Source organism: Bos indicus x Bos taurus, chromosome 10 (genome assembly GCF_003369695.1).
Source record: "Bos indicus x Bos taurus breed Angus x Brahman F1 hybrid chromosome 10, Bos_hybrid_MaternalHap_v2.0, whole genome shotgun sequence".
Lineage (NCBI taxonomy): Eukaryota > Metazoa > Chordata > Mammalia > Artiodactyla > Bovidae > Bos > Bos indicus x Bos taurus.
Genome location: NC_040085.1, coordinates 61855194 through 61881930, shown reverse-complemented (window position 1 = coordinate 61881930; position 26737 = coordinate 61855194). Strand labels below are relative to the sequence as shown.

Here is a 26737-nt window from a genome sequence, read left to right as displayed (position 1 = left end):
CAATAAGTTTATAAACCTTTCATCAAGATGACTTTTGTCCATCTTTATTTTTCATGAATCCCATCTCACATAAAAACAATATAAAATTTGCGACCATGCATGATGGCAGATGTTAACTAGACTTATTGTGATCATTTAACAGTAATACAAATATCAAATTATTATGTTATACACCTGAAATTAATGTCAATTGTAACTCAATTTTAAAAAGATACTATTAAGTCTTAGTTATATGAAGCTTAATCAATTAGTTGTATTACACTTTTAGTACTGCATACTTCACTACCACATAAATTCAAACACCTCATGGATACCATTATGATTCATCTAACATACCAGACAAAATGCTTATTCATTCTTTCAACATCCTTCAGCAGCACAGCCACATAATAGATCAAGCTCATGGTCCTTACACAGCTTTCATGATTAGGCCCTAGCAAGCTTGTCTCTTCTTACACCTCCACAATATGCCCTGAATATGCCAATTTTCCACACACTGCCATGACTTTTAATACTGTACTCCCTTAGCCTGGATTTCCCCTTACTCAGCAAATTCTTGGCTTTTTTCAAAATCAGGTTTAATTGTCCCCTCTCTGTGGTGCCTCTTCATCCTTATTCTCCTTCAGATAGAATTCTCTCTTCATCTAAACCTAGCCACATTTTAAGAATTTTTGGAAAAAAAGAAGAATTTCATTCATCACAATTTTCTATGTATACATCTATCTCCACCCATATTATCAAAGGCAGGAATCAAGCCTTATTCATCTCTATAGCCTTAGCATTGTAGCACAGTACCTAGCATACTCTAGGTAAAAATTTAGTGGACTGGATATCCTTTAACAAGGTTACAGTTTAAGTACTCTTTGTCAATTGCTCAATGAATATTCAATTGTATTAAATTGACCCAATTCAGTATCAATCCAGTATTTTAACTTTATATATTATTAATCTAATCCAACCCAATTTCCTCCTCCCTGGATGATCTTCTAAATTACATCTTATACAGTAATGAAATTTTCTTCAATAAAATACAACAAGGCTGCAGGGCAAAAGAGAAAAAAATATTCTACTTCTACCATCTTTACTTAATAATCTTGTTGTATGTGTGTGTGTGAGTTGCTCACACATGTCTGAGTCTTTGTGACACCATGGACTGTAGCCCACCAAGCTCCACTGAATCTGACAAAAGTATTAGAATAAAAATAAAAAGTCATCCTGTTCCTTTGTTCCAACCATCTCATCCTCTGTAATCCCATTCTCCACCTGCCTTCAATCTTTCCCAGCATCAGGGTCTTTTCCATGATGCTCATGATGCTCAAAAAAAAAAAGACAGCTCAGGATATTCCCCACCCAAAAAAAGTTTTGTTTTATTCTGAATAAATGAGATCTTAGTGACTGATTTATTTGTGTGCTCTATTCACAAGATTGGGGGACTTCCCTGGTGGCTCAGATGGTAAAGCGTCTGTCTACAATGCAGGAAACCTGGGTTCGATCCCTGGGTCAGGAAGATCCCCTGGAGAAGGAAATGGCAATCCACTCCAGTACTATTGCCTCGAAAATCCCATGGACAGAGGAGCCTGGTAGGCTACAGTCCATAAGTCTTTTCTTCTTTAGTTTATATGCAGGTTACCTTACCTGGTATTTGTTATCTTTCTGCTTCCCACACCTAAAGAAACAACAACTTGGTACCATTGTTGGTTTCTGCTTCAATAAGCTCAACCTTTTTCCTCCAGGATAAAAATCCATGGGGCAAAGGGACTGAAATTTTTTTATAACTAAACTGCTCATCTCTCAACTGTCACTTGGAATTCTGACTGCTGGGTAGGAAGGGGTTAAAGAAGTGTGGAAATGAAAAAAATTAAATTACGCTAATCTTTTATCTCTTCTTTTACTAGCACTGACAATAAAAATGACCAGAGGGAAAAACCAAACGGCTGGCTCTCTGGTCTGCCAAGATAAGACAGAAGTCATAATAACAACCAAAAATACAACATCACAGTCATACGCTTTTTTATTATTCAGCTGCTCAGTCGTGTCCAACTCTTAGCAACCCCATGGACTGCAGCACACTAAGCTTCCCTGTCCTTCACCATCTCCCAGAGCTTGCTCAAATTCATGTCCATCAAGCGCTGTTGCCATCCAACCATCTCATCCTCTGTCGTCCCACTCTCCTCCTGCCTTCAATCTTTCCCAGCATCAGGGTCTTTTCCAATGAGTCAACCCTTCGCATGAGGTGGCCAAAGTATTGGAGTTTCAGCTTCAGCGTCATTCCCTCCAAAGAAATCTCAGGGCTGATCTTCAGAATAGACTGGTTGGATCTCCTTGCAGTCCAAGGGACTCTCAGGAGTCTTCTCCAAAACTATAGTTCAAAAGCATCAATTCTTCGGTGCTCAGCTTTCTTTATGGTCCAACTCTCACATTCATACATGACTCCTGGAAAAACTGTAGCTTTGACTATACGAACCTTTGTCAGCAAAGTAATGTCTCTGCTTTTTAATACTCTGTGTATGTTTGTCATTGCTTTTCTTCCAAGGAGAAAGCATCTTTTAATTTCATGGCTGCAGTCACCATCTGCAGTGATTTTAGAGCCCAAGAAATCAAATCTCTTACTGTTTCCATTGTTTCCCCATCTATTTGCGATGAAGTGATGGAACCAGATGCCATGATCTTACTTTTTTGAATGCTGAGTTTTAAGCCAGCTTTTTCAATCTTCTCTTTCACCTTCATCAAGAGGGTTTTTAGTTCTTCTTCGCTTTCTGCCATAAGGTGGTATTATCTGCATTATCTGAGGTTATTGATATTTCTCTCAGCAATCTTGATTCCAGCTTGTGCTTCATCCAGCCCGGCATTTCGCATGGTTTACACTCTGCAAATACGTTAAATAAGCAGGGTGACAATATACATCCTTGATGTACTCCTTTCCCAATTTTGAACCAGTCCGTTGTTCCATATCTGGTTCTAACTGTTGCTTCTTGACCTGAATACAGGTTTCACAGGAAGCAGGTAAGGTGGTCTGGTATTCTTATCTCTTGAAGAATTTTCCACAGTTTGTTGTGATCCACACAGTCAAAGGCTTTGGCATAGTCAATGAAGCAAAATGAGATGTTCTTATGGAATTCTCTTGTTTTTTTCTATGATCCAACAGATCCCAGCAATTTGATTTCTGGTTCCTCTGCCTTTTCTAAATCCAGCTTAAACATCTGGAAGTTCTTGGTTCATGTACTGTTAAAGCCTAGCTTGGAGGATTTTGAGCATTGCATATGCTTTCTAGACTATTCTTTTTTTTTTAATTTAAAGAGTTTTCAGAACAAGAGAAAAAATTCTAAAAATTAGTCAAAGAGCAAATCTTAAAAAATGAGTTTCCCTTGTTATCAAACAGTTCTTTTAGATAAATTTTAAAATGTGGCTATGGAATTCTCTTCTTTGGACTGTTCTTCATAAAACTCATCTTCACTCAAAAAAAAAAAAAAAAAAAAAAAAACCCATCTCATGCTCAGTGTTACTTAACAGAATATCTAAAAATACACAGAAGCTTTATAGATGGAAGCCTGACCCAATAAGAAAATTAGATAAACAAGATCCTATTGTATAGCACAGGGAACTATATTCAATACCATGTAATAAACTACAATGAAAAAATGTAAAGAATATATATATGTATAACTGAATCACTTTTATGTACACCAGAAACTTAAACAAGTCTAAATCAGCTATACTTCAATAAAAAGTATTTTAATAAAATACAATTCAAACCCCCCCCCAAAAAAAAGAAATTGGGATTTTAAAAAATATTAACTCCACACATATGATAAGGAATTTTATGTAAGATGTTAGAATGGCAGTTCTTAGGGTATCAGGTTATCTTAAGGGAAAAAAAATTAAGGCTAATGGTTTTACTCTTATCTACTGATGAAGAGTATCATTTTAAACACAGAATAAAACTAAAAAGAAAAGATCCAGGTACTCTGTTGAAACCTAAGTAAGAATCACCAGCACCTTTAATACTGGAATTCTAGGGCAGATTGAAGCGGAGAAGGCAATGGCACCCCACTCCAGTACTCTTGCCTGGAAAATCTCATGGTCGGAGGAGCCTGGTAGGCTGCAGTCCATGGGGTCGCTAAGAGTCAGACACGACTGAGCAACTTCACTTTCACTTTTCACTTTCATGCAGTGGAGAAGGAAATGGCAACCCGCACCAGTGTTCTTGCCTGGAGAATCCCAGGGACAGGGGAGCCTGGTGGGCTGCCATCTATGGAGTCGCACAGAGTTGGACATGATTGAAGGAACTTAGCAGCAGCAGGGCAGACTGAAGAGTTTCTAAGTATTTATTTTACCTCCCATAAAATTAATTTTAGAAAGTTTAAAACTTTACATATTAAAATAGATGTTTCAGAATCTCTGACAACCAATTCAAAAAAAGAATTACATTCTGCTTTTCTGAATAAGAATTAAGACAACCAAAAAATATCTATCATATTTTATCTAATCCAAGTCACCAATGCTATATTTCACAACTGGGAGAATAACACTACATAACACTAAAAATCAAAGATGCCTTCAATTAAACTGTAACCAGAGACTAAGATACATCCACTCTTCGGGTGATAAACTGAGAAGGAGGAAAAAATCTTAAACTGATGAAATACTACATTTGTTAAAAGCCATACCACAACAAAAGGAAATAGGAGTAAGATTTAAGAATAAAAATGAAATACCAATTGAGCATTACATTGGCATGAAGTTACATCCCTGCACTAAACATTATTCATTCAACATTTTCTCTTCCATTACCTTTAGTTGGAAAGGATACAGCATAACGTAATAAAGCATATGCAAAGCACTTAACATCATATTTAGTAGGGAAGGAAAATAAGAAATAATGGATTAATTCCCGACAAGCAAGTGGATGTTAACAAAATACTTCTAAGATACTTCCACAGCATTTGGCACAGCCACTTACACCAATTCAACACCTGCATAGATGTGAATTTTTTTTTTTAATTGTTATTATACCAGACTATATTAGGGTGGTAGCATTATGCATAATTTTTGTCTTTTTTACAAACTTTGGTGTTAAAATGTTATACTACTTTTGTACTTATACAAATGTGAATTTTAAAAAGAAAGCAGGCATCTGCTAAAGGAAGTGCTATTATTACATTTCAGCTTCTAATAAAATGTGTCCAAATTTAACAGTAATAGAGAAACATGCAAGGCTTCTATTTTAATGTGTCATATAATATGACGTGTTTCTAGAATACTTTTAAAAACCAGAATTTGAAGAATTATATTTAGAAGAGTATGAATGCAACTCTTAAGAACAGCCATAGAACAGACATCACCTGGGGCGCGAGTTTATGGAGCCATGCTTATTCAGGCTGCTATAGTTTTGATGGCTTGCTATAAATACAAAAAGAAGTATCACGGCAGAAGCAGGTGGAGATGAGATGGGAAAAATAAATATTCTAAAGGAAAGGAATTAAGGCTTAAGATGTCTGCTATACACAAAGCACTAGGCTACTCAACTATATATAAACTCCCCCATTTAATTCTAACAAGCTTAGAATGTAAATAAAATCTCAGTGTAAAAGACTTGGAATGAGAGGCCTTAGAAAAATTAAACAATTTGATCATCACTGCTTTTAAGTGCTGGTACTGGTTTCAAGGTCTTCCCATGTGGCTCAGCAGTCAAGAATCCTCCTGCCAATGCAGGAGACTCGAATTTGATCCTGAGCCAGGAAGATGCCCTGCAGAAGGAAATGGCAGCCCACTCCAGTATTCTTGCCCGGGATACCCATGAACAGAGGAGCCTGACAGGCTACACACAGTCCAGGGGGTCACAAAAAGAATCGGTCTCGACTTTGCAACTGAACAACAACAAAGTAGGTTTCAAACAGTCTCTTTTTAAGAATCCACACTGTTTGAGAGGCAAAAACTGGAGCTCCCAAAGACCAAGGATTATTATCCTGAGAGCTAAATGTATCAAACTGATTTAAGGAAATTATTTTTATGCATCCTATTAAACTTTTTCTTTTAGTGTGGGGGTGGTGTTTATAAACAGGTTCATATTAGCTTCTTCTAAGGAAAAAAATGTTAATTTTCCTCAATTTAGATACTTGACTAGCACAAGATGACTAGAAATGCAATTAAAAGACATATCTACATTTAAACGAAATTCCTAAAAATGAATTAGTTGATTACTATTTAAGAAGAACCGTACCTTGTTATACATTGGATATTTCTAACTTGTAATTCATGAAAAGCCGTACCTGTTCAGAAACAAGAGTCTGTAGCTTCTGAACTTCTAATTGTAATGCTTTGTTTTGGTCACTTAGAATCTAAAAGAAAGAATCTCAATTTACTGCTTTATTAGGAAAAATTAACAAAGCAACCATTTGAGTAAGTTTTTAAAAAATCAAAGCCGTATAATTACTATAAGCACTTATAAAGTGAGAGATGAATTATATACTGACCTAAGAATGCAAATCTCATGGTGGCTTCATTTTTCGGTTTCAATGAATCTATTTCCAGGGTATAGGAATACAGTAATGGTATAAAGTACATGTATGATGATATCTAAAAAGTAGTCTAATTCAGTCATGTGGTTTATCCCAAATGTTTTAACACTGGGCTTAGAACCCTTTCATGTGTATTTCAAAAAGTTTAACAATTTGTCCCAATGAATTCTGGGAAACCCTGCTTTCATAAGAGAGTACTTACAGGATTACTATTAAGCAAAAAAAAAAAAAAAAAAACACAAACTAAAAAAAAAAAAAGCAAATCTTACTGCATGCAGAGATGTACCCATGCAATCAGAATACTTTACAATAATACTCAAGATATCTGGCCATGAACAGAAACTAATACTACATCAGCAACAGAGGCAAATAAAAACATGTCAAACTATCAACTAAAAATGTAGAGAAAAGGTTGGGGCAAAACAAATATCAAGTCTATTATAAAAACAAATTAGTCAAAATAATAGATTAAGTCCCCAAGTAAACTATAGAAATACTTTTTCAGAGTGATTATATATAAAAAGTAGTTATTTCTACATTCACTTCAACTAAAAATTATACAAGGTTGTTCAAAGAAAGCTGAGTTGACAAGTTTAATTACACACCTTAAATTCTTCCATTTTGTTTGAAATTTCACACTGTAGCTGCTCTTCAAGCAATCGTATTTTATCATCCTTAACATGAATACTGTAAGAAAAAAAAAATACTTCATACATTCAGAAAGCTTATATAAATTATGTACACAACTATTGGTTATTAGCAGTAATATTTTCTTCAATTCCACTTCAACATAAGTGTATGAATGGCCTAAAGTACAGCAATACTTTAATCACCTTTTCTGCATCTTCTCCAGTTCATGTGCAGCAGCAGCCTATATTGGGAATGAGATGAGAATTCTATTATTTCTCAGGAAGCATTCAAACCTATTCTTTTACTTAATTTTACTTATTAAAGTTATATTTTATATACAGTAAATATTAATAGTAAAATGAATAGCATACATTACTGTAATAATTTTTGCTGTCTAGTATTTTTTCTCACTGATCAACTTTTATCCTAGTAAAAGCTACATCCTTTTCTGCTTAAATGGTAGAAGGTGAAAACAAATCAGCACATGAGTGCTATAATCAAGTCCTCCAATAATTCCCTGACAGCTCAGTGGGTAAAGAATATGCCTGCAATGCAGGAGAACCTGGTTCAATTCCTGGGTTGGGAAGATCCACTGGAGAAGGGAAAAGATACCTACTCCAGTATTCCTGGGCTTCCCTTCTGTGGCTTAGCTGGTAAAGAATCCACCTGCAATGCAGGAGACCTGACTTCGATCCCTGGGTTGGGAAAATCCCCTGGAGAAGGGAAAAGATATCCACTCCAGTATTCTGGCCTGGAGAATTCCATGGACTGTATAGGCCATGGGCTCGCAAAGAATTGGACATGACTGAGTGACTTTCACTTCACTCACCAATAACTCAAAAGTGATCAATTTCTTTGGACCAAATATTAATTTCAACATGAATACAGAAACATTCAGGTGAGTTGTGAGGGTCATGGTCAAACAGAAGAGGCTTTTAACAACACATCACGCAGCCAAACACAGGTAACCATTATACTTATTATCTACATGGATAAAACTAGGGCTTGTGATACCAATGAAAATAAGTATAAACAAACTGTAATTCTAAGGTAAATGCTTAAAAGCAATAAAGATATACCTGTTCATTTGCCAGGGCCTGTAATTTTTGCACTTCAGCTTTTAATAAGAAATTCATATTCTGTATGTCCTAGAACAAAAGGAAAAATAATATTAGAATTATTTAATATAAAATTAGATTTGAAGTTGTGTAATGTCTCTTTTCTACCTAAGCAAAGGTCTCAAAGAATAAATCTCAAATTACCACTTCCTATCAGAAAGAAAACTATCAAGTCCTGTTATTTAACATATTTCCCAAATTATCGTGAATAATATCACGTGAGAAAAGGCCTTTGAACTTCTCCTCTTAGAGGGCTAAAGAGGATTTTGTAGTTTCGAAAAGAGACAATTTCCAAATGAATTCTAGAGTATTTTCCAGGCTTCACAGACATTTGTACTGATGACAAGATCAGGATAATTCAATGCCTATGAAGTATTGCAGCCATTTTTAAGAAGTACTGTACCTTAAGTTCCTCCTCTTTACTTGCTAAATGATCATGCTCATTTGCTAAAGAATCTTCAGTCTGTTTTATCTGCTTATCCTTTTCTGCAATCCTTTAAAAGGAAATAGATTTGTACAGTCAATAAACATTTAGAAGTTAAGTCACAAAGGATTAGAAGCCTCAAGTATGATCAACCTTACTTGAGTAAATTTCATATAACTGTATCTTCAATCTCTATAGACCCTTTCAGTTAGTAGTTAACTGTCACATGCATTACTACAACTTCATAAAATACATACCCCTATTTTAAAACTTGAGGTCAAAGAAGTTAATAATTTAACCTCACAAGCCTGGTAATGTCAAAAGCATTTTTCAGGTCTTCTGAACTTACGTGATCCATGTGTATACAAATTATACAATACATAACAAAAAAAGAATTTTATTTTTGGCATATCACCATATAGTTAGATTGTTGTTGTTCAATGGCTCAGTCATGTCCAACTCTTTGCGACCCCGTGGACTGCAGCAGGCCAGGCTTCCCTGTCCTTCACTATCTCTTGGAGTTTGCTCAAACTTAGGTCCACTGAGTCAATGATGCCATCCAACCACTCCATAGTTAGATAGAGAGTAGGTGTAACCACTTATTAGATACAAAAACTAACTTCCACTAATCTCAGATCACAGTGATCTCGTCCACATAACTGCTAATGCCTGCAGGAAAGAGTTCTTCCAACTCTTTTTATGACAAAGACATAAAAACACAGAATACACAATGCATAGGGGTAGAAGAGCTAAAGTTGTTCCAAATCTAGTTGAGAGTAATTTCTGAACAAGTTAGAACATAAAATCAATCATAAGTGTAGAATCTAACAGATATAAGTTAGTGATGACTAAGCAATTTTAAGAGAAATATAGAAGGCAGGCTTACACTTTATGTAATTCCTCTGCTAGAGCTGAAGCGGAGGTCTAAGAAAGAAAAACAGTGTCAACACAAAAGCCTTTAAGAGAAAGTTCAAAAGTTGTACAATAATCATCACAATAGGGCTTTAAAAATTAAAAGAAATAAATGTATATAAAATTAAGGAAGTAGCTGGCTCATGATGAATGTTCACTAAATAACAGCTATTATTCTGAAAGTAAATTTGATCAACAGCTTCCAGTATTAGGGAATTAGCATCATAAGACATTTCTAATGAAATAAGTTGGCAGGCCTGAAAACTATTTAACTGACAAGCAACACGTACACAGGGAAAAAAAAAAAAAGCAGCAAAGGCTATTTTTCATTTATGAGCTTCTCCTTAATAAAAATTCCTAGTAATGAAATGATATCATTTATGATTAAGTTTAACAAGTCATTTAATAAAGCCCATGTTCATCTCTACTTTTCAAAGGTACTAAGTATTTAATTTCTGATAAATCTTCTAGAACTACCTCTCAGCTATAACTTAAGATCTCAATCCAATTTGAGTTAATAATTTACATACACACAAACATTCATAAACACACAAACACCTATGTAATTCTTTCTCAATTAATTTTACACAATAGTTCTACAAAGAAAACAATTAGGAAAAAAAACCTGTTTACAGTTTTGGGATTTTCAACTTGCCTGAACCTTAAAAATAAGCTTTTGATGTTAGAACTACTTTTCACACAGAAAAGTGACTTCTGTTCTATTATTTTTCCTACAAACAATTTTTAGAATTTTAAGTTGAAATACTGAAATTCACAGTATGTATATTACGGAAACAAGCTAACCAGTTAAGTATTTAAAAGTTTCTTCTCTTCTTAATGTTATACTATTTATATTCTAAAGCCTATGTATCTGTATCTACCTACCTACTTATCACGTTACACAACAATGATGCCAAAGAACAATAGGTTTAGTGAATATTTAATGAATACATTTAATATATAAACGGTTATTCTTGACACCGTTTGGCCAATTCCTCCTTTTTTGTGACAGGATGGTGGACATTTTTTTCTCTCCTACGGTTAAAAACTCTCTAACCCACCTTCCCATTAGTCAGATTTGGATTTCTTTCATACTGTTCTCTCACAGCACTAAACATAATTATCAGAGCACTTACCACTCAGGATCAGCCAGGTGATTCACTGACTAGTCACCCAACTACTAATCCAGTGCATGGCACTGCACAGGCACTCAAATTATTTACACAGCTAGGAAGTTACTAGTAATGACAAGCAATAAGAAAGCACCATTACCTGGGCTGCTATCTGGGAATGGAACTGTTGAATTTGAGCTTTCAACGCCTCATTCTGCTCCAAAATATCCTTTCAAAAACCAAAAAGGAGAGGGAAGAAGTGTGCTATTAAAAATGCCAATGTATATGAACAAAATGAGTTACAGATACATCTGTTTATCTTTTAAAGGTACTCAAGATTCCAAAGGGCTTCCCTGGTGGCTCAGAGGTTAAAGCGTCTGCCTGGAATGTGGTAGACCTGGGTTCGATCTCTGGGTGGGGAAGATCCCCTGGAGAAGGAAATGGCAACCCACTCCAATCCTCTTGCCTGGAGAATCCCATGGAGGGAGGAGCCTGGTAGGCTACAATCCATGGGGTAGCAAAGAGTGGGACAGGACCGAGCGACTTCACTTAAGATTCCAAAGGCACCATTTTAAATAACAATGATGAGGCATTCTATTCTCAGAGCTAATTTATAAAGCAGAAATTAAGAATACATTGTACTGTTCCTAATCTAATACAAAAAGCATTAGACTGTGGGTAAAGGTATCTTTGAGCACATATTCAGACCATATTGTGACAACTGCTCGAAGATTAAATTTAAATTTTTCATCCCCACTCCAAAATTAGGATAAAGAGGCTATCCTCTCTCTCCTACACAAGACACATCCAACCACTGCCCATCTTTATTATTTTTTAAAGAGGGAAAATTAGATACCTGAACTTGCATTTGTAGAGACTCTTCTTTGTTCACCCTTTTTTGCTCTGATTCCATTAACTGCATTAGTCTTTGCTCCAACTGTTGTTTTGATACCAAGGTATCTGTAAGCTTACTATGCAGACTCTGTACTTCATTTTCTTTGGCCACAAATTTACTCTGTAGATCTAACAAAACACTGCATTTTACAAAGGTTTCTTCCTTTGCCTGGTTACTGCTACTCATCTTGAGAGCAGGCTTACCTCCCCTGGAATATTCCCCTTTTGAATCTCTCCTGTGCTTTCCCACCTATATATGGCTCCCCTGAGCAGCCTATGCTTACCTTTTTTCACAGCACCTGCCACACTGTACTAATTCACCTCTTCTCCCAAAGAGTGAGCTTTTTGAGATCAGAGATTGCCTTTTCTCTATATCCAGAGCTGTGCCCAAGGCTTGACACAAAATACATAATTAATAAATGTGTTATCTGAACAGTACATGAATGTTTAAAACTGTATATCATTTCTTGAAAACATTCTTAATTTCCCCAAAGATGTTTTAGTAAGTTATTCAGTGAATTTCTTGTCAATTCCTCGTACTCTCATACCTGGAGAACAGACAAAGATGCTAAAAGCTGACAAATGTCCTGGTGTAAGATGAAATAATTAACACTTTTCTGCCTACTTCTATTCTTAGCAATAATCCCAAAACAAGAAAATGAGAAACAAAAACAGTCTTTGATGCAATTAGAAAATAAATAGAACTCCAAATGACAAGAAACTAAGATAAAACAAATGGAGAGATGATCACTGACTTGGCAAAGATGAGGAAGGGTAAAGTAAAAGCTCAAGAAAACAGAAACTCATGAGAGTTGCCTCCCCTATTCTATAAGACAAATAATTCTAAAACAGGGGAGGAAAAAACAAACAAATAAAAACATACCACACTACCACCAAGGACAGAGAGGCAAACAGAGAGAAAAACAATGTATATATGAGTGTGTTACATGGTTTTAAGAAAAGTTAAGATAATGTCACTTCTTTAACAAGACACTAATAATAGAATGGAACACAACTCAAGAAAAAACTCTTGAAAATTAAACATGTAATGGTAACATCCAGGATTAGAATCAGGAGAGCATATTTTTTACCATATTAGGAGAAGTTAAAACACCAAATTAATACCTTCAAAATTCTCTGGGGAAAACTATTTCCAACCTAGAACTCCACATCCAAACTACCCATTAAGCATTAAAGTAGAAAGACTAAAAACATTTTCAGATACTCAAAGCCTCAAGAAATATACCTTGAGGTATATTCTTATAGAGCAACTAAAAGATATACTATTAAATGAGGGAGGAAAGCTAAAAGATGGCAATGACATAGGATCCAGAAAACAGAGTAAACAGACTAAAGGAAGTCTCAGAAGACAGCTCAGCGTCAACCTAGAAAGCAACAAGTACTGGAGCAGAAAGAATGAGGACTCCAAAGGCATAGCCTCAGGAAAAACTGAGAGCTTCACCAGTATCTAACATGCTGAGAGGCTGGGGGAAGCAGAGAGGTTAAGGAGTTTAACCTTAGGTAAAATTTGAAACAATAAAACAAAGATCAAGCAAATTAAAAATATAAAGCAAGTTAAAAATATAAAGAAGGAACTTCCCTAGTGGTCCAGGGGTTAAGAATCCACCTTGCAATGCAGGGGATGCAAGGTCAATCCCTGGTGGGGAACTAAGATCCCACACAGCATACCACAGAGCAGCACAACTACCGAAGCCTGCACACCACAACTAGCGTGTGTATCGCAACAGAAAGAGCCCACATGATGCAAGGAAGGTCCCCCTGCACAACCAAGACCCCAGGCAGCAAAATAAACAAATCATCATATATATATATATATATATATATATATATAGCAATAATTAACTTCAGGAAATTAAAAACGTTGCTCAAGAACTGTACTTTTATTTATCTTGACTCAACATTGAGTTACACAGTCATACTACTGTTAAAATCTAATGCTTTGTTGATGAAATATAACATACTAATTTAAAATAAGCTAATATAGCTTAACATAACAACAAACTTCATATATATTTTTTAAAAGCCTTCAAATATCTTAGACATATCTAAATACTGAACCAAAGGGAAATGCCTAGGGGTAAAAAATATCAGAGGAAACCAAAGGTCTAACACAGGGCCAAAACTGTATGATCTACTCTTGTGTTTGGAACTGTACTTTACTATAGGCTCACCACCACTTTCATGGGAAGAAGGGGGACACAGATAAAACACACTATTACAAGCTCCATTATCTCCTAAATGAATTCATCAAATTAAGAATAGTGAAAGCCAGCATTACGTAGATAGTTTTCAGTCAGCTACTTGGAATGGTAATGCTCTCACCATTTTTCTCTTCACAATACAGGAATGAGTCCTTCTTAGAAAAAAAAAATTAAATAAAGAACTGATCATGGAATGAGAGAGAATAACCACAGAAATGGAACACACATAGATTCCTACTACCCTGTTTATGGACTATAATTTTATCTGCAACTTAATACCTCAGACAAAACCAGTAGAGACTTATTTTTAAAACCCTAAGAAATGTTAAAGAAATAAAAGTATTCAAAGTGTAAAAGCTATTTTTATTGAGCTATAACCAAAATGCCAATTTATACTTTCTTCACATATGGAGAAGGGCAGAAATTTTACCCAGAATTACATAGTAACTTTATATGAATATTTCTTCCCCTTACCTTGCTGAGCTGCTTCATGCTCTGCTGTCCTCTTCCTGATATAGCTCTGGACTTCTTCCCACCTCCTCTCAGCTTCTTGAAGTTGAACCTGGGGAAAGGATAAGTCAGCACAAACACAGGATTTCAATTTACAGAAAAAAAGCATCTTCTATCTTTACTGTTGTGCCATAAAACTGCTTCTTCCAACAACTAGTCACTAGTCTCCCACATTTTAATAACATAGGCAGATGTGCTCAGCCTGATAATATGCACAGATACTATCAGTCACAGCCATTCTACCTGCCAATATACAGGATTTACAGATTAGAGATTTCAGAAACTCCTTATTTGTGCTGGTGGATCAATATAGCTGCTGCTATGTATATATCTGACCCACTTAGCTATGATGAGCTTTCCAATAATCTTCCTTCAGGTGACAGGCTTTTCAAAAGACAGGATGATATCTTTATTGCTAAATTTTAGTAGGTTCCTAAAATTCTTATTTTGAGGTATAGCACAACACTTCAATTATGACTACAATATTTAATGTCATTAATCTACTTATCCATATCCATAGAGCACAAACATCATATTTAAGAATGTCATCAGCAAATATATTAGCAAGACAAATATTTAATAAAAGTTAGGACAACAATATCACTCTCCCACAGGGACCCATGAAAACTTCAAGAAAACAAAAAGTACGCTACTTTCTACATTCAATTATCCTCAGAGCCCTTTTAACCTCTACTGCCCTGGAGAAGACTCCTGAGAGTCCATTGGACTGCAAGGAGATCCAACCAGTCCATTCTAAAGGAGATCAGTCGTGGGTGTTCTTTGGAAGGAATGATGCTAAAGCCGAAACTCCAATACTTTGGCCACCTCATGCAAAGACTTGCTGCTGCTGCTGCTGCTGCTAAGTCGCTTCAGTCGTGTCCGACTGTGTGTGACCCCGTAGATGGCAGCCTACCAGGCTCCTCCATCCTTGGGATGTGAAGAGTTGACTCACTGGAAAAGACTATGATGCTGGGAGGGATTGGGGGCAGGAGGAGAAGGGGACGACAGAGGATGAGATGGCTGGAAGGCATCACCGACTCGATGGACGTGAGTTTGAGTGAACTCCAGGAGTTGGTGATGGACAGGGAGGCCTGGCATGCTGCGATTCATGGGGTCGCAAAGAGTCGGACACGACTGAGCGACTGAACTGAACTGAACTCTGGAATTGGTATTAAAGTATACCATCTATATTGATGACTTATGTAGGAATCTATCCAATACATTTAACTTACAGAAACTGAACTGTTCAACAAATCCTCTCCTCTGTACAAGGAGGAACAGACAATTCTACTCATCACTCTACTCAATATGCACAGGCTAAAATGTGCAAGAAAAATAAGTCCACTCCTCTCTCTCAGTCAGCCTAAGCAACCCCATGCATGTCTTCTCAGTATAAGCATCTAATGGCACCAAGTGCCACTCTGGTGTCTAAAGAAACCGTGTGATTTTTTTTTCTACTGTGGCTCAAGTGAAAGCAACTGGAGTATTACTTGGCCTCATGCTCACACAACAGAAAATCATCTATTCCAATGCTGAAATAAAAATAGGCTCTACTAACCTTACTTAGAGATCCAAGTTATTGATAAGTGATGCTGAAGGTGATTTTAACTACCTATCAAAAATTTGATTTTTGTCTTATACATGCAGACCCTCACCTCCACACATAAGGTAAAATTCTGTTTATGCCTGTCACTCAGCTAATATCAATTTTCATATCTTCAAATAGTCTTTAACTTCAAACTCAAGCCTGTATTCAATTCTTTCATTAGTGTAAATGTTTCTATACAGGCCCATTAAGCCTCAAACTACATTTCTCAAAAGCTATATACACTTTCAGGTCATTGGATTGAAAAGCCACATTATTTATGAAATGATAAATAAAGGTAATGTTTCACCTTCAACTGAGTAACTGCTTGCTCAGCATTCTTCTTTTGGACTTCCTCTTGCTGTAGCTTTCCTGTTTTCTCAGTCAGCTCACTTACCAACCTAGCATAATCCTGGCGCAGTTTGTTTAGTTCAGCAGACTGCCTGAAAACAGTTAACTGGATTAGGAACCTTCCATTATTACAAACACATGTAAATTACTAAAGAAAACATATGAGTTTTGCTGAGTTAGTGATTCCACTTACAGGTAAATGACAACAAATGCTCCAAGTGTATACTAATAAAGAATTTGGTTGAATATAATCTCTGAATCATTCTGATGACAATAATATAAACATTTAAGTTACCATAAAATAATCAAGAAAAATGGGTAACCACACACCATGAGCATGAATCACTCTCAAATCAGTGCTCTGAATCAACCAATCAGAATAGTTATTCTATGTAAGCATGCTGCTAGTCTTCTCTAGGACTGTTTCTCAAAGTATGGCACTGTGCATGCTTGCATGCTCAAGTATGGCTCAGACCAACTAAATCACTATCACAAGGAATGTGTCTTAACATGCAGATTCCAGGACTCTACCTCAGAGCCACTAAATCATACACTTACAAGGATAAGACTCAAGAATATGATTTGTAGCTAACATGCCAGATACTCTTCAGAATAATGAAGGTTGAGAACTGCTGTTACAGGAAATAGGTCTAAAACTTGCTAATTCAGCCTCTTAAATTTGTAAGTTATGGCACTGGTGGCACTAGTATTTACCATGCAGTTTACCTGAAGAGCTTCTTCAAAAGCAGGAGGATAGGTTTTGAAAATTTATTCATTTTAAAAACACGTGTAAAAAGCAAAAGTCTAACCAATTACTATCAAACACATTTTGGTGACTGAAGAAAACACTCTACCATTCAATGAAAATACTGTCATTTTATTAAAAGTAAAGCATTTGGGAACATACTTGCTTTCTAGTTGGTTTGTAGTGTTGCTGACAGCATCTCTCAGTATGCCATTTTCCTGCTTCAAGTGAGCTATCTCTGCCTCCATCTGCTCACGAACTTGTTGGAACTAAAATTATTTTACACACGTAAGATTTAGAAAACAATAACTGCCAGAGCTAACCTCAAAGAAAATTTATCATGATGAAAAGTAAAAAAGCATCAATAGCATAAAGTCTAGATATTCTTCTCAAATAAATATAAGCAAATTTAAAGGATACATTTTGATAGTGTCAAATACAAAGTAAATATAAGTTATCACAGCATTCAAGAAAGCAAGTAGAGGCTGGCTGCTATCATATGCAAAATAAATACCTAAGATGCTGTTTTAGAACTGAAAGATATTTTTAAAAATCTTTTCTACACAAGACTCATATAGAACTGAAACTGTACTGATCTAGAATATGTCAATTAAGTTAGCAATATTTTAATAAAAGGTTTTAGTAATCAAAAGTTTAAAGACTGAACATATGTTTGAAACATTTACATTAAGTTACAAATTGAGCCATATCCAAATAGATGGCAAATTCACTATATAAAAGTCTACCTGCTAAAATATCTGGCTTGTAGTTTTTTATTTCAGAATTATAGAATCAAAAGACAAAAAACACTGAAACTTATATTCTCACATCCTCACTTTAGTATGTGAAAAACTCTTAATAATTTTTAGTAAACCTATTCAATTAAGAGGAAAAAAAAGTATATGTTGCTAATTCTCAGAAAACTTATCATATATAAACCATATCTTGACCTCTGTAAGCAATCAAGTTCAAAAAAAGAAATAATCAATTCAAAACCCTTAACCTTCAATAAAAGATATTGCCACAACTATCCAACTACTTTTCAAATGAATGTAAGTCACAATTAAGAGGGGGAAAGATTACATGAGGTCAGGAAAAATCAGTTCTTTAATAATCTGGTTAATGGAAAAGAATATTTCAAAAGGCTGGGGGCTGGGAAGATGGAGGATTGAGCCAAATTAGAGCATCAAAGTAGTGGATGGGTTAAGAACCTGAAAAGAGATTCATTCACTTTTCATTATTAGTAGCATTTCCACAGAAAATACTACTGGAATTCTGATAACAGTAAAGAACTGTTCATTTTTCAGCAAACTACTAACGTGACCAAAGCAGTATTTTACAAATAAAAATCTTGTGCTAATTATATATTAGACTGGAAAAGAGACCTCTTAAGAATGCTATAACTGGGGCTCTGTAACAGCCTAGAGGGGAGGGAATGGATGGGAGGTGGGAGGAAGACTCAAGAGGGAGGGGACATATGTACATCTATGGTCAATTCATGTTGATGTATGACAGAAATCAAACCAATACTGTAAAGTAATCAATCAACTTAAAAAGTAAAAAATAAATTACCTTCTCTAAAAATAAAAGAGAATGTTGTAATAATGCTAGTAAGAAATAATAAACTAAGGTCGTATCTAAAAACTGAATGCAAGAAAAACTAGAAATAAAGCGATCAATGCAAAGAAATAGAGAAAAACAACAGAACAGGAAAGACTAGAGATCTCTTCAAGAAAATTAGAGATACCAAGGAAACATTTCATGCAAAGATGGGCTTGATAAAGGATAGAAATGGTATGGACCTAACAGAAGCAGAAGATACTAAGAAGAGGTGGCAAGAATACACAGAAGAACTATACAAAAAAGATCTTCACGACCCAGATAATCACGATGGTGTGATCACACACCTAGAGCCAGACATCCTGGAATGTGAAGTCAAGTGGGCCTTAGAAAGCATCACTACGAACAAAGCTAGTGGAGGTGATGGAATTCAAGTTGAGCTACTTCAAATCCTGAAAGATGATGCTGTGAAAGTGCTGCACTCACTATGCCAGCAAATTTGAAAAACTCAGCAGTGGCCACAGGACTGGAAAAGGTCAGTTTTTATTCCAATCCCAAAGAAAGGCATTGCCAAAGAATGCTCAAACTACCGCACAATCACACTCATCTCACACGCTAGTAAAGGAATGCTCAAAATTCTCCAAGCCAGGCTTTAGCAATACGTGAACCGTGAACTTCCAGATGTTCGAGCTGTTGTTGAAAAGGCAGAGGAAACAGAGATCAAATTGCCAACATCTGCTGGATCATGGAAAAAGCAAGAGAGTTCCAGAAAAACATCTATTTCTGCTTTATTGACTATGCCAAAGCCTTTGACTATGAGGATCACAATAAACTGTGGAAAATTCTGAAAGAGATGGGAATACCAGACCACCTGACCTGCCTCTAGAGAAACCTATATGGAGGTCAGGAAGCAACAGCTAGAACTGGACATGGAACAACAGACTGGTTCCAAATAGGAAAAAGAGTACGTCAAGGCTGTATATTGTCACCCTGCTTATTCAACTTATATGCAGAGTACATCATGAGAAATGCTGGGCTGGAAGAAGCACAAACTGGAATCAAGATTGCCGGGAGAAATATCAATAACCTCAGATATGCAGATGACACCACCCTTATGGCAGAAAGTGAAGAGGAACTCAAAAGCCTCTTGATGAAAGTGAAAGAGGAGAGTGAAAAGGTTGGCTTAAAGCTCAACATTCAGAAACCGAAAATCATGGCATCTGGTCCCATCACTTCATGGGAAACAGATGGGGAAACAGTGGAAACAGTGTCAGACTTTATTTTTTTGGGCTCCAAAATCACTGCAGATGGTGACTGCAGCCATGAAATTAAAAGACACTTACTCCTTGGAAGGAAAGTTATGACCAATATAGATAGCATATCCAAAAGCAGAGACATTACTTTGCCAACAAAGGTCTGTCTAGTCAAGGCTATGGTTTTTCCAGTGGTCATGTATGGATGTGAGAGTTGGACTGTGAAGAAAGCTGAGCGCCAAATAATTGATGCTTTTGAACTGTGGTGTTGGAGAAGACTCTTGAGAGTCCTTGGACTGCGAAGAGATCCAACCAGTCTATTCTGAAGGAGATCAGCCCTGGGATTTCTTTGGAGGGAATGATGCTAAAGCTGAAGCTCCAGTACTCTGGCCACCTCATGCGAAGGGTTGACTCATTGGAAAAGACTCTGATGCTGGGAGGGATTGGGGGCAGGAGGAGAAGGGGACGACAGAGGATGAGATGGCTGGACGGCATCACTGACTCAATGGACGTTGAGTCTGAGTGAACTCTGGGAGTTGGTGATAGACAGGGAGGCCTGGCGTGCTGCGATTCGTGGGGTTGTAAAGATTCAGACACGACTGAGAGACTGAACTGAACTGAACTGAAGATTTTAAAACAAACTGTAGATTGGGCAAAGGAGAGAGAATTCAAAGGATTCAAGCAGAATAATAATAATGCTTCACAACATTAGAAAATAAAAACAACTTGACCAAAATCAACAGTTAAATTTTACACACATGTTAATTTTGAGGTGACAAGCACTTTCAAACTGAAGCATCATCTGGCAATAGAAACAATTTCAAAAGAAATCATTGATCCACAAGGTTCACTTAAGTGGAGTATTTTAAGCCCACTTGACAAGCAAGCCAAACCATATTCTTCAATAGTCTTTTTATCAATAATAAAAATGATATTTCAATGGAAGGGGGGGTGAGGAAACAAAAAGAAAGAAAACAATGAAAAATCACTGGTCCAGACCTAAAGGAAATCATGAAAATGGATTAACACTGTAAAAATAGACAGTAAGCACTGAACCCTTTAAAATGTTGAAAGAAAACAGGCAAAAATAAGAACACAAAACTGAAGGTCACTTAAGCTAAAACCATTATCATTTTCCCTCTCTTCTCCACTGCATCACCAAGCCCTATCTACTACCTTTTTTTTTTTTTATCAAATAAATGGCCTCATTATCAATGTCTTGACTTAAGGTTTTTGTTCTCTTACTTGGATTCTGGCAAAAGTCCTCCCACTATCCCTTGTTCCACTCTTCACATTGCTATCACTCTCATACTGTGTCTGAGTAATAATTTAAAATACTATAAACACATTGCTGGGTTGCTTAAACTCCTTCACTGGCCCACCAGTCTTCAGGTATGTTGTTCAGTTGCTAAGTCCTGTCCAGCTCTTAGCGAACCTGTGGACTGCAGCACACCAGGCTCCCCTGTCCTTCACTATGTCCTGGAGTTTGCTCAAATTCATGTCTGTTGACATGTCTTCAGGTATACAAGACCTTTATTTATTTCTCTAGATCTCTTCATTCCAGCCCTGAATGCCAAATACCACAACCATCACCATATTTCTCATAAGCTGTTATCTCTAGACAACCTATATCAAAAATACCTGGAGTGCACTCATTAAAAAGCTCAGTCCTGGGCCCCAAAAGAGACCTACTGAACCACCAATCTCTCGGGATGGGAAGGAATTTCACTGGGTAATAAGCCTTATACCCAGTGCCCATTCCTTCACTCTTTCCTAACAATGCCTAATTGTTTCCAAAGAATCAACAAAGTCTGTTTATCACTGCTAACAAGTCTTCCCTAACACTCCTTCTGTTCCCCACCTCTCATCTCCATTGTTCCAAAGCACCAGATGCTTACTTACCTCTATTGTAACAGAGTATTTACTTGTCAGCTTCCAGCCTACCCACCTAAAAAAGTTGCTTACTTAAGGAGAGGGAGCCAGTTTAATTAAACATTTACATCAAAGCCAGCACAGGGCACTTAAGTTTGCTAATAAAATGAATACAACTATTTAATTTTGTATTCAAAGAAATGTGGAATAAAATATTACATTCTAACTTTACTGTCACTTAACTTTTCAAAGAACAAAAATATACCTTCATCTGCATCTGTTGAGTCTCTTGATAACTGACATGCATTTTGTTTTGAAACACATTATGTTCCTTTTCTAACGTTCCAATCCGATCTTTCATCCTTGCTATAACCACACTGCTTCTTTCTTTTTCTGCCATCATTTCCTAGAAGAGTAAATCAGGAAAAAAAAATTACTTAAAAAAATAAGAACAAGATTTTACTAAGAAAACATATTTAACATCAGTAAAAAAAAAAGATGTCAGCAAAACAATCATGAATTCTGAAATAAGTACTTGCTTAAAAACCAAGGTCAAAGGTTTAAAAAAAAATTGTCTTCTACATCTTACCTGCTCTTTATACCAGTTCCCTTCATAAAACACTTAGCTGCTCTGTTTACTCATATTTCAAATGTACTTTTGGTCTAACAGTTAATGAGCTGAATGTGGGATTAAATCCTACATGTAACTTGATTATAAAAAAGAACATTTTTAAAGCAAACCAGTTAATTCTTCATTATTTCCAGGTACCAGCTCTTTTCTGGAGTACAGAAAAGGCCCCCAGGAAAAAAAAAATCGTCAAGAAGAGAAAAGTCTCTTTCCTATAGGAAGAGATAAGGATATGTTTATAGCAGAATAGGGAAAGTAAAACTCAGAAAGTTTTATTATCTTCCCAAGTCAAACATTAAAAGAGTGATTTTGTTTTGTGTTGCAAGTATTATGAACCCCTAGAAGAAATATTAATTACTAAAATGCAAGAAAGCCAAGCAACTTTAAAGTTACCTGCAGGTATGATCAGTCCATTTCCTCTGTTCTAAGAAACGGCTTGATAAACTTTAAGATATTCACTTAACTAAGAGCTGCCCATTAGCACGAGTTTATTTACATGTGCAAATTGTTTTATTGATGTACATAATACATTTAGGAAAAGCATACACAACACATCTTAAGTATATAACTCAATGAGTTACACAAAAGTAAACAGATTCTTTTTCTAATTTTAAAAATAATCAGAAAATTATAGTCTCTAACCTTATAGAAATACTTATTTTAGCAGTCATAATTGATTAATCTTAATCTGTTTTCCATTGACTTTTATTCACCTTAAATTCACAGAAAAGATTCTATATTCAAATGAGGCCATTCTCATAATGTAATCAAGTAGCTACATAAATGACAGTGAAATAAACTTCATTTACTCTACTGTATTTAACACCTAAAAGGAGAAAAAGCACTTCAGGAAAAATGAGACTACATTTACTATAGAATTTCAATTACGTTCTCAGTCTACATGATCTTTTAAAATGTAACTGACACAGAATATCATTAGTTTCGAGTATATAATGATTCAGTACTTGTATGTATTGCTAAATCATCACCACAATAAGTCTAGTTAACATTATCACCACACGTAGTTACAAATTTTTTCTTGTGATAACTCTTCTAGCGACTTTCAAATATACAATTCAGTATTAATAACTATAGTCACCATCCTGTATATTACCTCCCCTGGACTTACATATTTTATAACTGGAAGTCTGTACTTTTATATTTTTTTAAAAGATTTTTTTTAAAAACTTCTCAGAGTAAAAAGGGTTTAAAGAACTTCACTGATTAAAAACTACCTATGTAAGAGTTTCACATTTATCCAATAAATTGGATTTAAACAAGATCACACTGAGTTTTGTGCTTCTATAGAATAATTCTAGGTCAAAACCAATTGAAACATGCTCCCAGTGTCCAAATAGTTCCATTATTCTGAAATTAGTATACCTAAAAGTACTGCTATTTTAAATTCACAATTTGACTATAGGATATAATACCATGAAATAGTGGTATTTCCACCACTTAAATTCTAAAAGAAAATTACTTTCACTGGGTGTAAATTTATTACACAGATAAATGAGGAATTATAAACAATTTCTAAAATCCTTCACTGCCTCTGATTCAGAAAGTATAACCCTTAAATACAAGCATGTCTTCACCTGGGTTAACTGCTTACACCGATCCTTCATAGAGGCAGCATCTTCCTTCAGAGCAGTCACTAACTTGTCTTTTTCTTGAAGCTGATGAACAAGTGCAGTCAACTCTCCTTTATTGTACTACAATTGAGAAATCAATACAGAATTGTTAATAATTAACAATGGCTAATGAATTTTATGAAAATGAACTATCTGATATGAAGTGTTCTTAGGCCAAGGCAGAGTTCGCTATATAAAATAGAATGACTGACAAACACTGTCAGTGAAATGTCATTCGGAAAAATCGCTATATCATTACATGTTCTGATGTATACAATAGGACACATATCAATCAAGAAACAGATTTTTACATAGAATGATAGACTTCCATTTTTAAACACAAAGTCAAGACAGTACTCTCTCCCTCCTAAAAGATCAAAAAAAGGAACATGAAACCTATGCAAACTGAACTACAATAAAACAATCAACTGTAATGTCAAAGCATAATATCAGAAAGACTGCCAAAAGTAGTGGAGATCAAAGCAGATGCTCAGCAACCCAGCCGGAATATACCCAAGACTACAGAGGTGCCATGGGTTACATAGATCTCTGAAGTTAACAAGCTTACACTGAAAGGTAAAACCAGCAATCCCCAATTTGGTATTAGGCACAAGAACAAAGATAGAAGGTAGGAATTTTCTTGCTAGGAGGTCTCAAGAAGCAGAAGTAGAAATATAGAAGATATTAGACAGATAAACCTAATTCAAAGAGGGCAGCTAAACAGTGAGGCAGTTACGAGAGATTCTCTACAGTGAGATACGCTGTAGTGAATGAAGTTTTTTATCTGAGAAGGAAAGACTCATAGCCCAAGGAGAACTGTGGGCCTTGGCCCTTCATTATCAACCTCTAGCCACAGAGATGATGCAAGAGAAACACTTCTCATTGGAAAAGGAGTATCAATGAAAAAGAAATAAAACAGGGTCTATGTAAGATATGAGAAAACAGCAAGAAAAGCAATAAGAAAAACCAAATCCCAAGTGCAGAAAAATAACTCTAAAAATATGGTCAAGAACAGACAAAACCTGTGATTAAAAAAGATCACCATGACTTTTAAAGTCTAACATACCAACAATTTTTGAAAACAAGAGGAAGGAACAGACCTCACAAGAAATAATTCAGAAGAAAATAAGACCACAGAATGAGATGAAATATGAGTTGGCAAAACCCAAAGTAGAAATAAAAAACCATAAGAGATATATAATCCAATTAGAAGCAGCAAACAGAAAAAGATGTGTTGCTGAAAACATAGTAGAAGACAGAGTTCACCGTGTAGAGAAGTAAACAAAAATAAGAAATAAACCAAAAGCTTTATCTTTTTTTATGACCAAAATATGAAAAATAAAGACAACAGGTAAAGAAGATCCAGTTCAGTCCCTCAGTCGTGTCCAATTCTTTGCGACCCCATGGACTGCAGCATGCCAGGCTTCCCTGTCCATCACCAGCTCCTGAAGGTAGCTCAAATTCAGGTCCATGGAGTCGGTGATGCCATCCAACCATCTCATCCTTGGTTGCCCCCTTCTCCTCCTGCCCTCAATCTTTCCCAGAATCAGGGTCTTTTCCAGTGAGTCAGTTCTTCCCAACAGGTGGCCAAAGTATCGGAGCTTCCGCTTCAGCATCAGTCCTTCCAATGAATATTCAGGACTGATTTCATTTACGATTGACTGGTTTGATCTCCAGGCAGTCCAAGGGACTCTCAAGAGTCTTCTCCAACACCACCGTTCAAAAGCATCAATTCTTTGGTGCTCAGCTTTCTTTATGGTCCAACTCTCACATCCATACATGACTACCGAAAAAACCATAGCTTTGACTAGACAGACCCTTGTTGGCAAAGTAACGTCTCTGCTTTTTAATATGCTGTCTAGATTCGTCATAGTTTTTCTTCCAAGGAGCAAGCGTTTTTTAATTTCATGACTGCAGTCATCATCTCAGCAATTTTGGAGCCCAAGAAAATCAAGTCTGTCACTATTTCCATTGTTTCCCATCTATTTGCCATGAAGTGATGTGACTGGATGCCATGATCGTCTTTTGAATGTTGGATTTTAAGTCAGCTTTTTCATTCTCCTCTTTTGCCTTCATCAAGAGGCTCTTCAGTTCTTCTTTGCTTTCTGCCATAAGGGTGGTGTCATCTGCATACCTGAGTTTATTGGTATTTCTCCCAGCAATCTTGATTCCAGCTTATGCTTCATCCAGCCCAGCATTTCGCGTGATGTACTCTGCATAGAAGTTAAATAAGCAGGGGTACAATATACAGCCTTGATGTAATCCTTTCCCAATTTGGAACCAGTCCACTGTTCCATTTCCACTTCTAACTGTTGCTTCTTGACGTGCATACAGATTTCTCAAGAGGCAGGTCAGGTGGTCTGGGATTCCCATCTCTTGAAGAATTTTCTACAGTTTGTTGTGTCCACACAGTCAAAGGCTTCAGTGTAGCCAAAAAAGCAGATGTTTTTTTGGAACACTCTTGTTTTTTCTATGATCCAATGGATGTTGGCAATTTGATCTCTGGTTCCTTTGCCTTTTCTATATCCAGCTTAAACATCTGGAAGTTCTTAGTTCACGTATTGTTGAAGCCTTGCTTGGAGAATTTTGAGAATTATTTTGCTAGCGTGTGAGGTGAGTGCAATTGTGCAGCAGTTTGAACATTCTTTGGCATTGCCTTTTTTTGGGATTGGAATGAAAATTGACCTTTTCCAGTCCTGTGGCCACTGCTGAGTTTTCCAAATTTGCTGGCATGTTGACTGCAGAATTTTCACAGCATCATCTTTTAGGATT

The 26737-nt window shown here is 36.1% G+C and overlaps 1 protein-coding gene across 13 annotated transcripts in view; it reads right to left on the bottom strand.

The window, feature by feature from the left end:
* Positions 1-26737, bottom strand: part of KTN1 (kinectin 1) — a 112913-nt gene that overhangs the window by 41811 nt on the left and 44365 nt on the right. For all 13 annotated transcript variants that reach the window (XM_027554175.1, XM_027554178.1, XM_027554182.1 and 10 more), the window contains exons 6-18: positions 23930-24046; positions 21972-22112; positions 17184-17290; positions 16236-16368; positions 14305-14392; positions 11571-11737; positions 10875-10943; positions 9577-9614; positions 8670-8760; positions 8228-8296; positions 7352-7389; positions 7124-7205; positions 6270-6338 (exon numbers count right to left, since the gene is read on the bottom strand). In XM_027554175.1, coding sequence (XP_027409976.1) covers positions 6270-6338; positions 7124-7205; positions 7352-7389; positions 8228-8296; positions 8670-8760; positions 9577-9614; positions 10875-10943; positions 11571-11737; positions 14305-14392; positions 16236-16368; positions 17184-17290; positions 21972-22112; positions 23930-24046 — 1209 coding nt within the window. The remainder of the gene's footprint in view (positions 1-6269; positions 6339-7123; positions 7206-7351; positions 7390-8227; positions 8297-8669; positions 8761-9576; positions 9615-10874; positions 10944-11570; positions 11738-14304; positions 14393-16235; positions 16369-17183; positions 17291-21971; positions 22113-23929; positions 24047-26737) is intronic.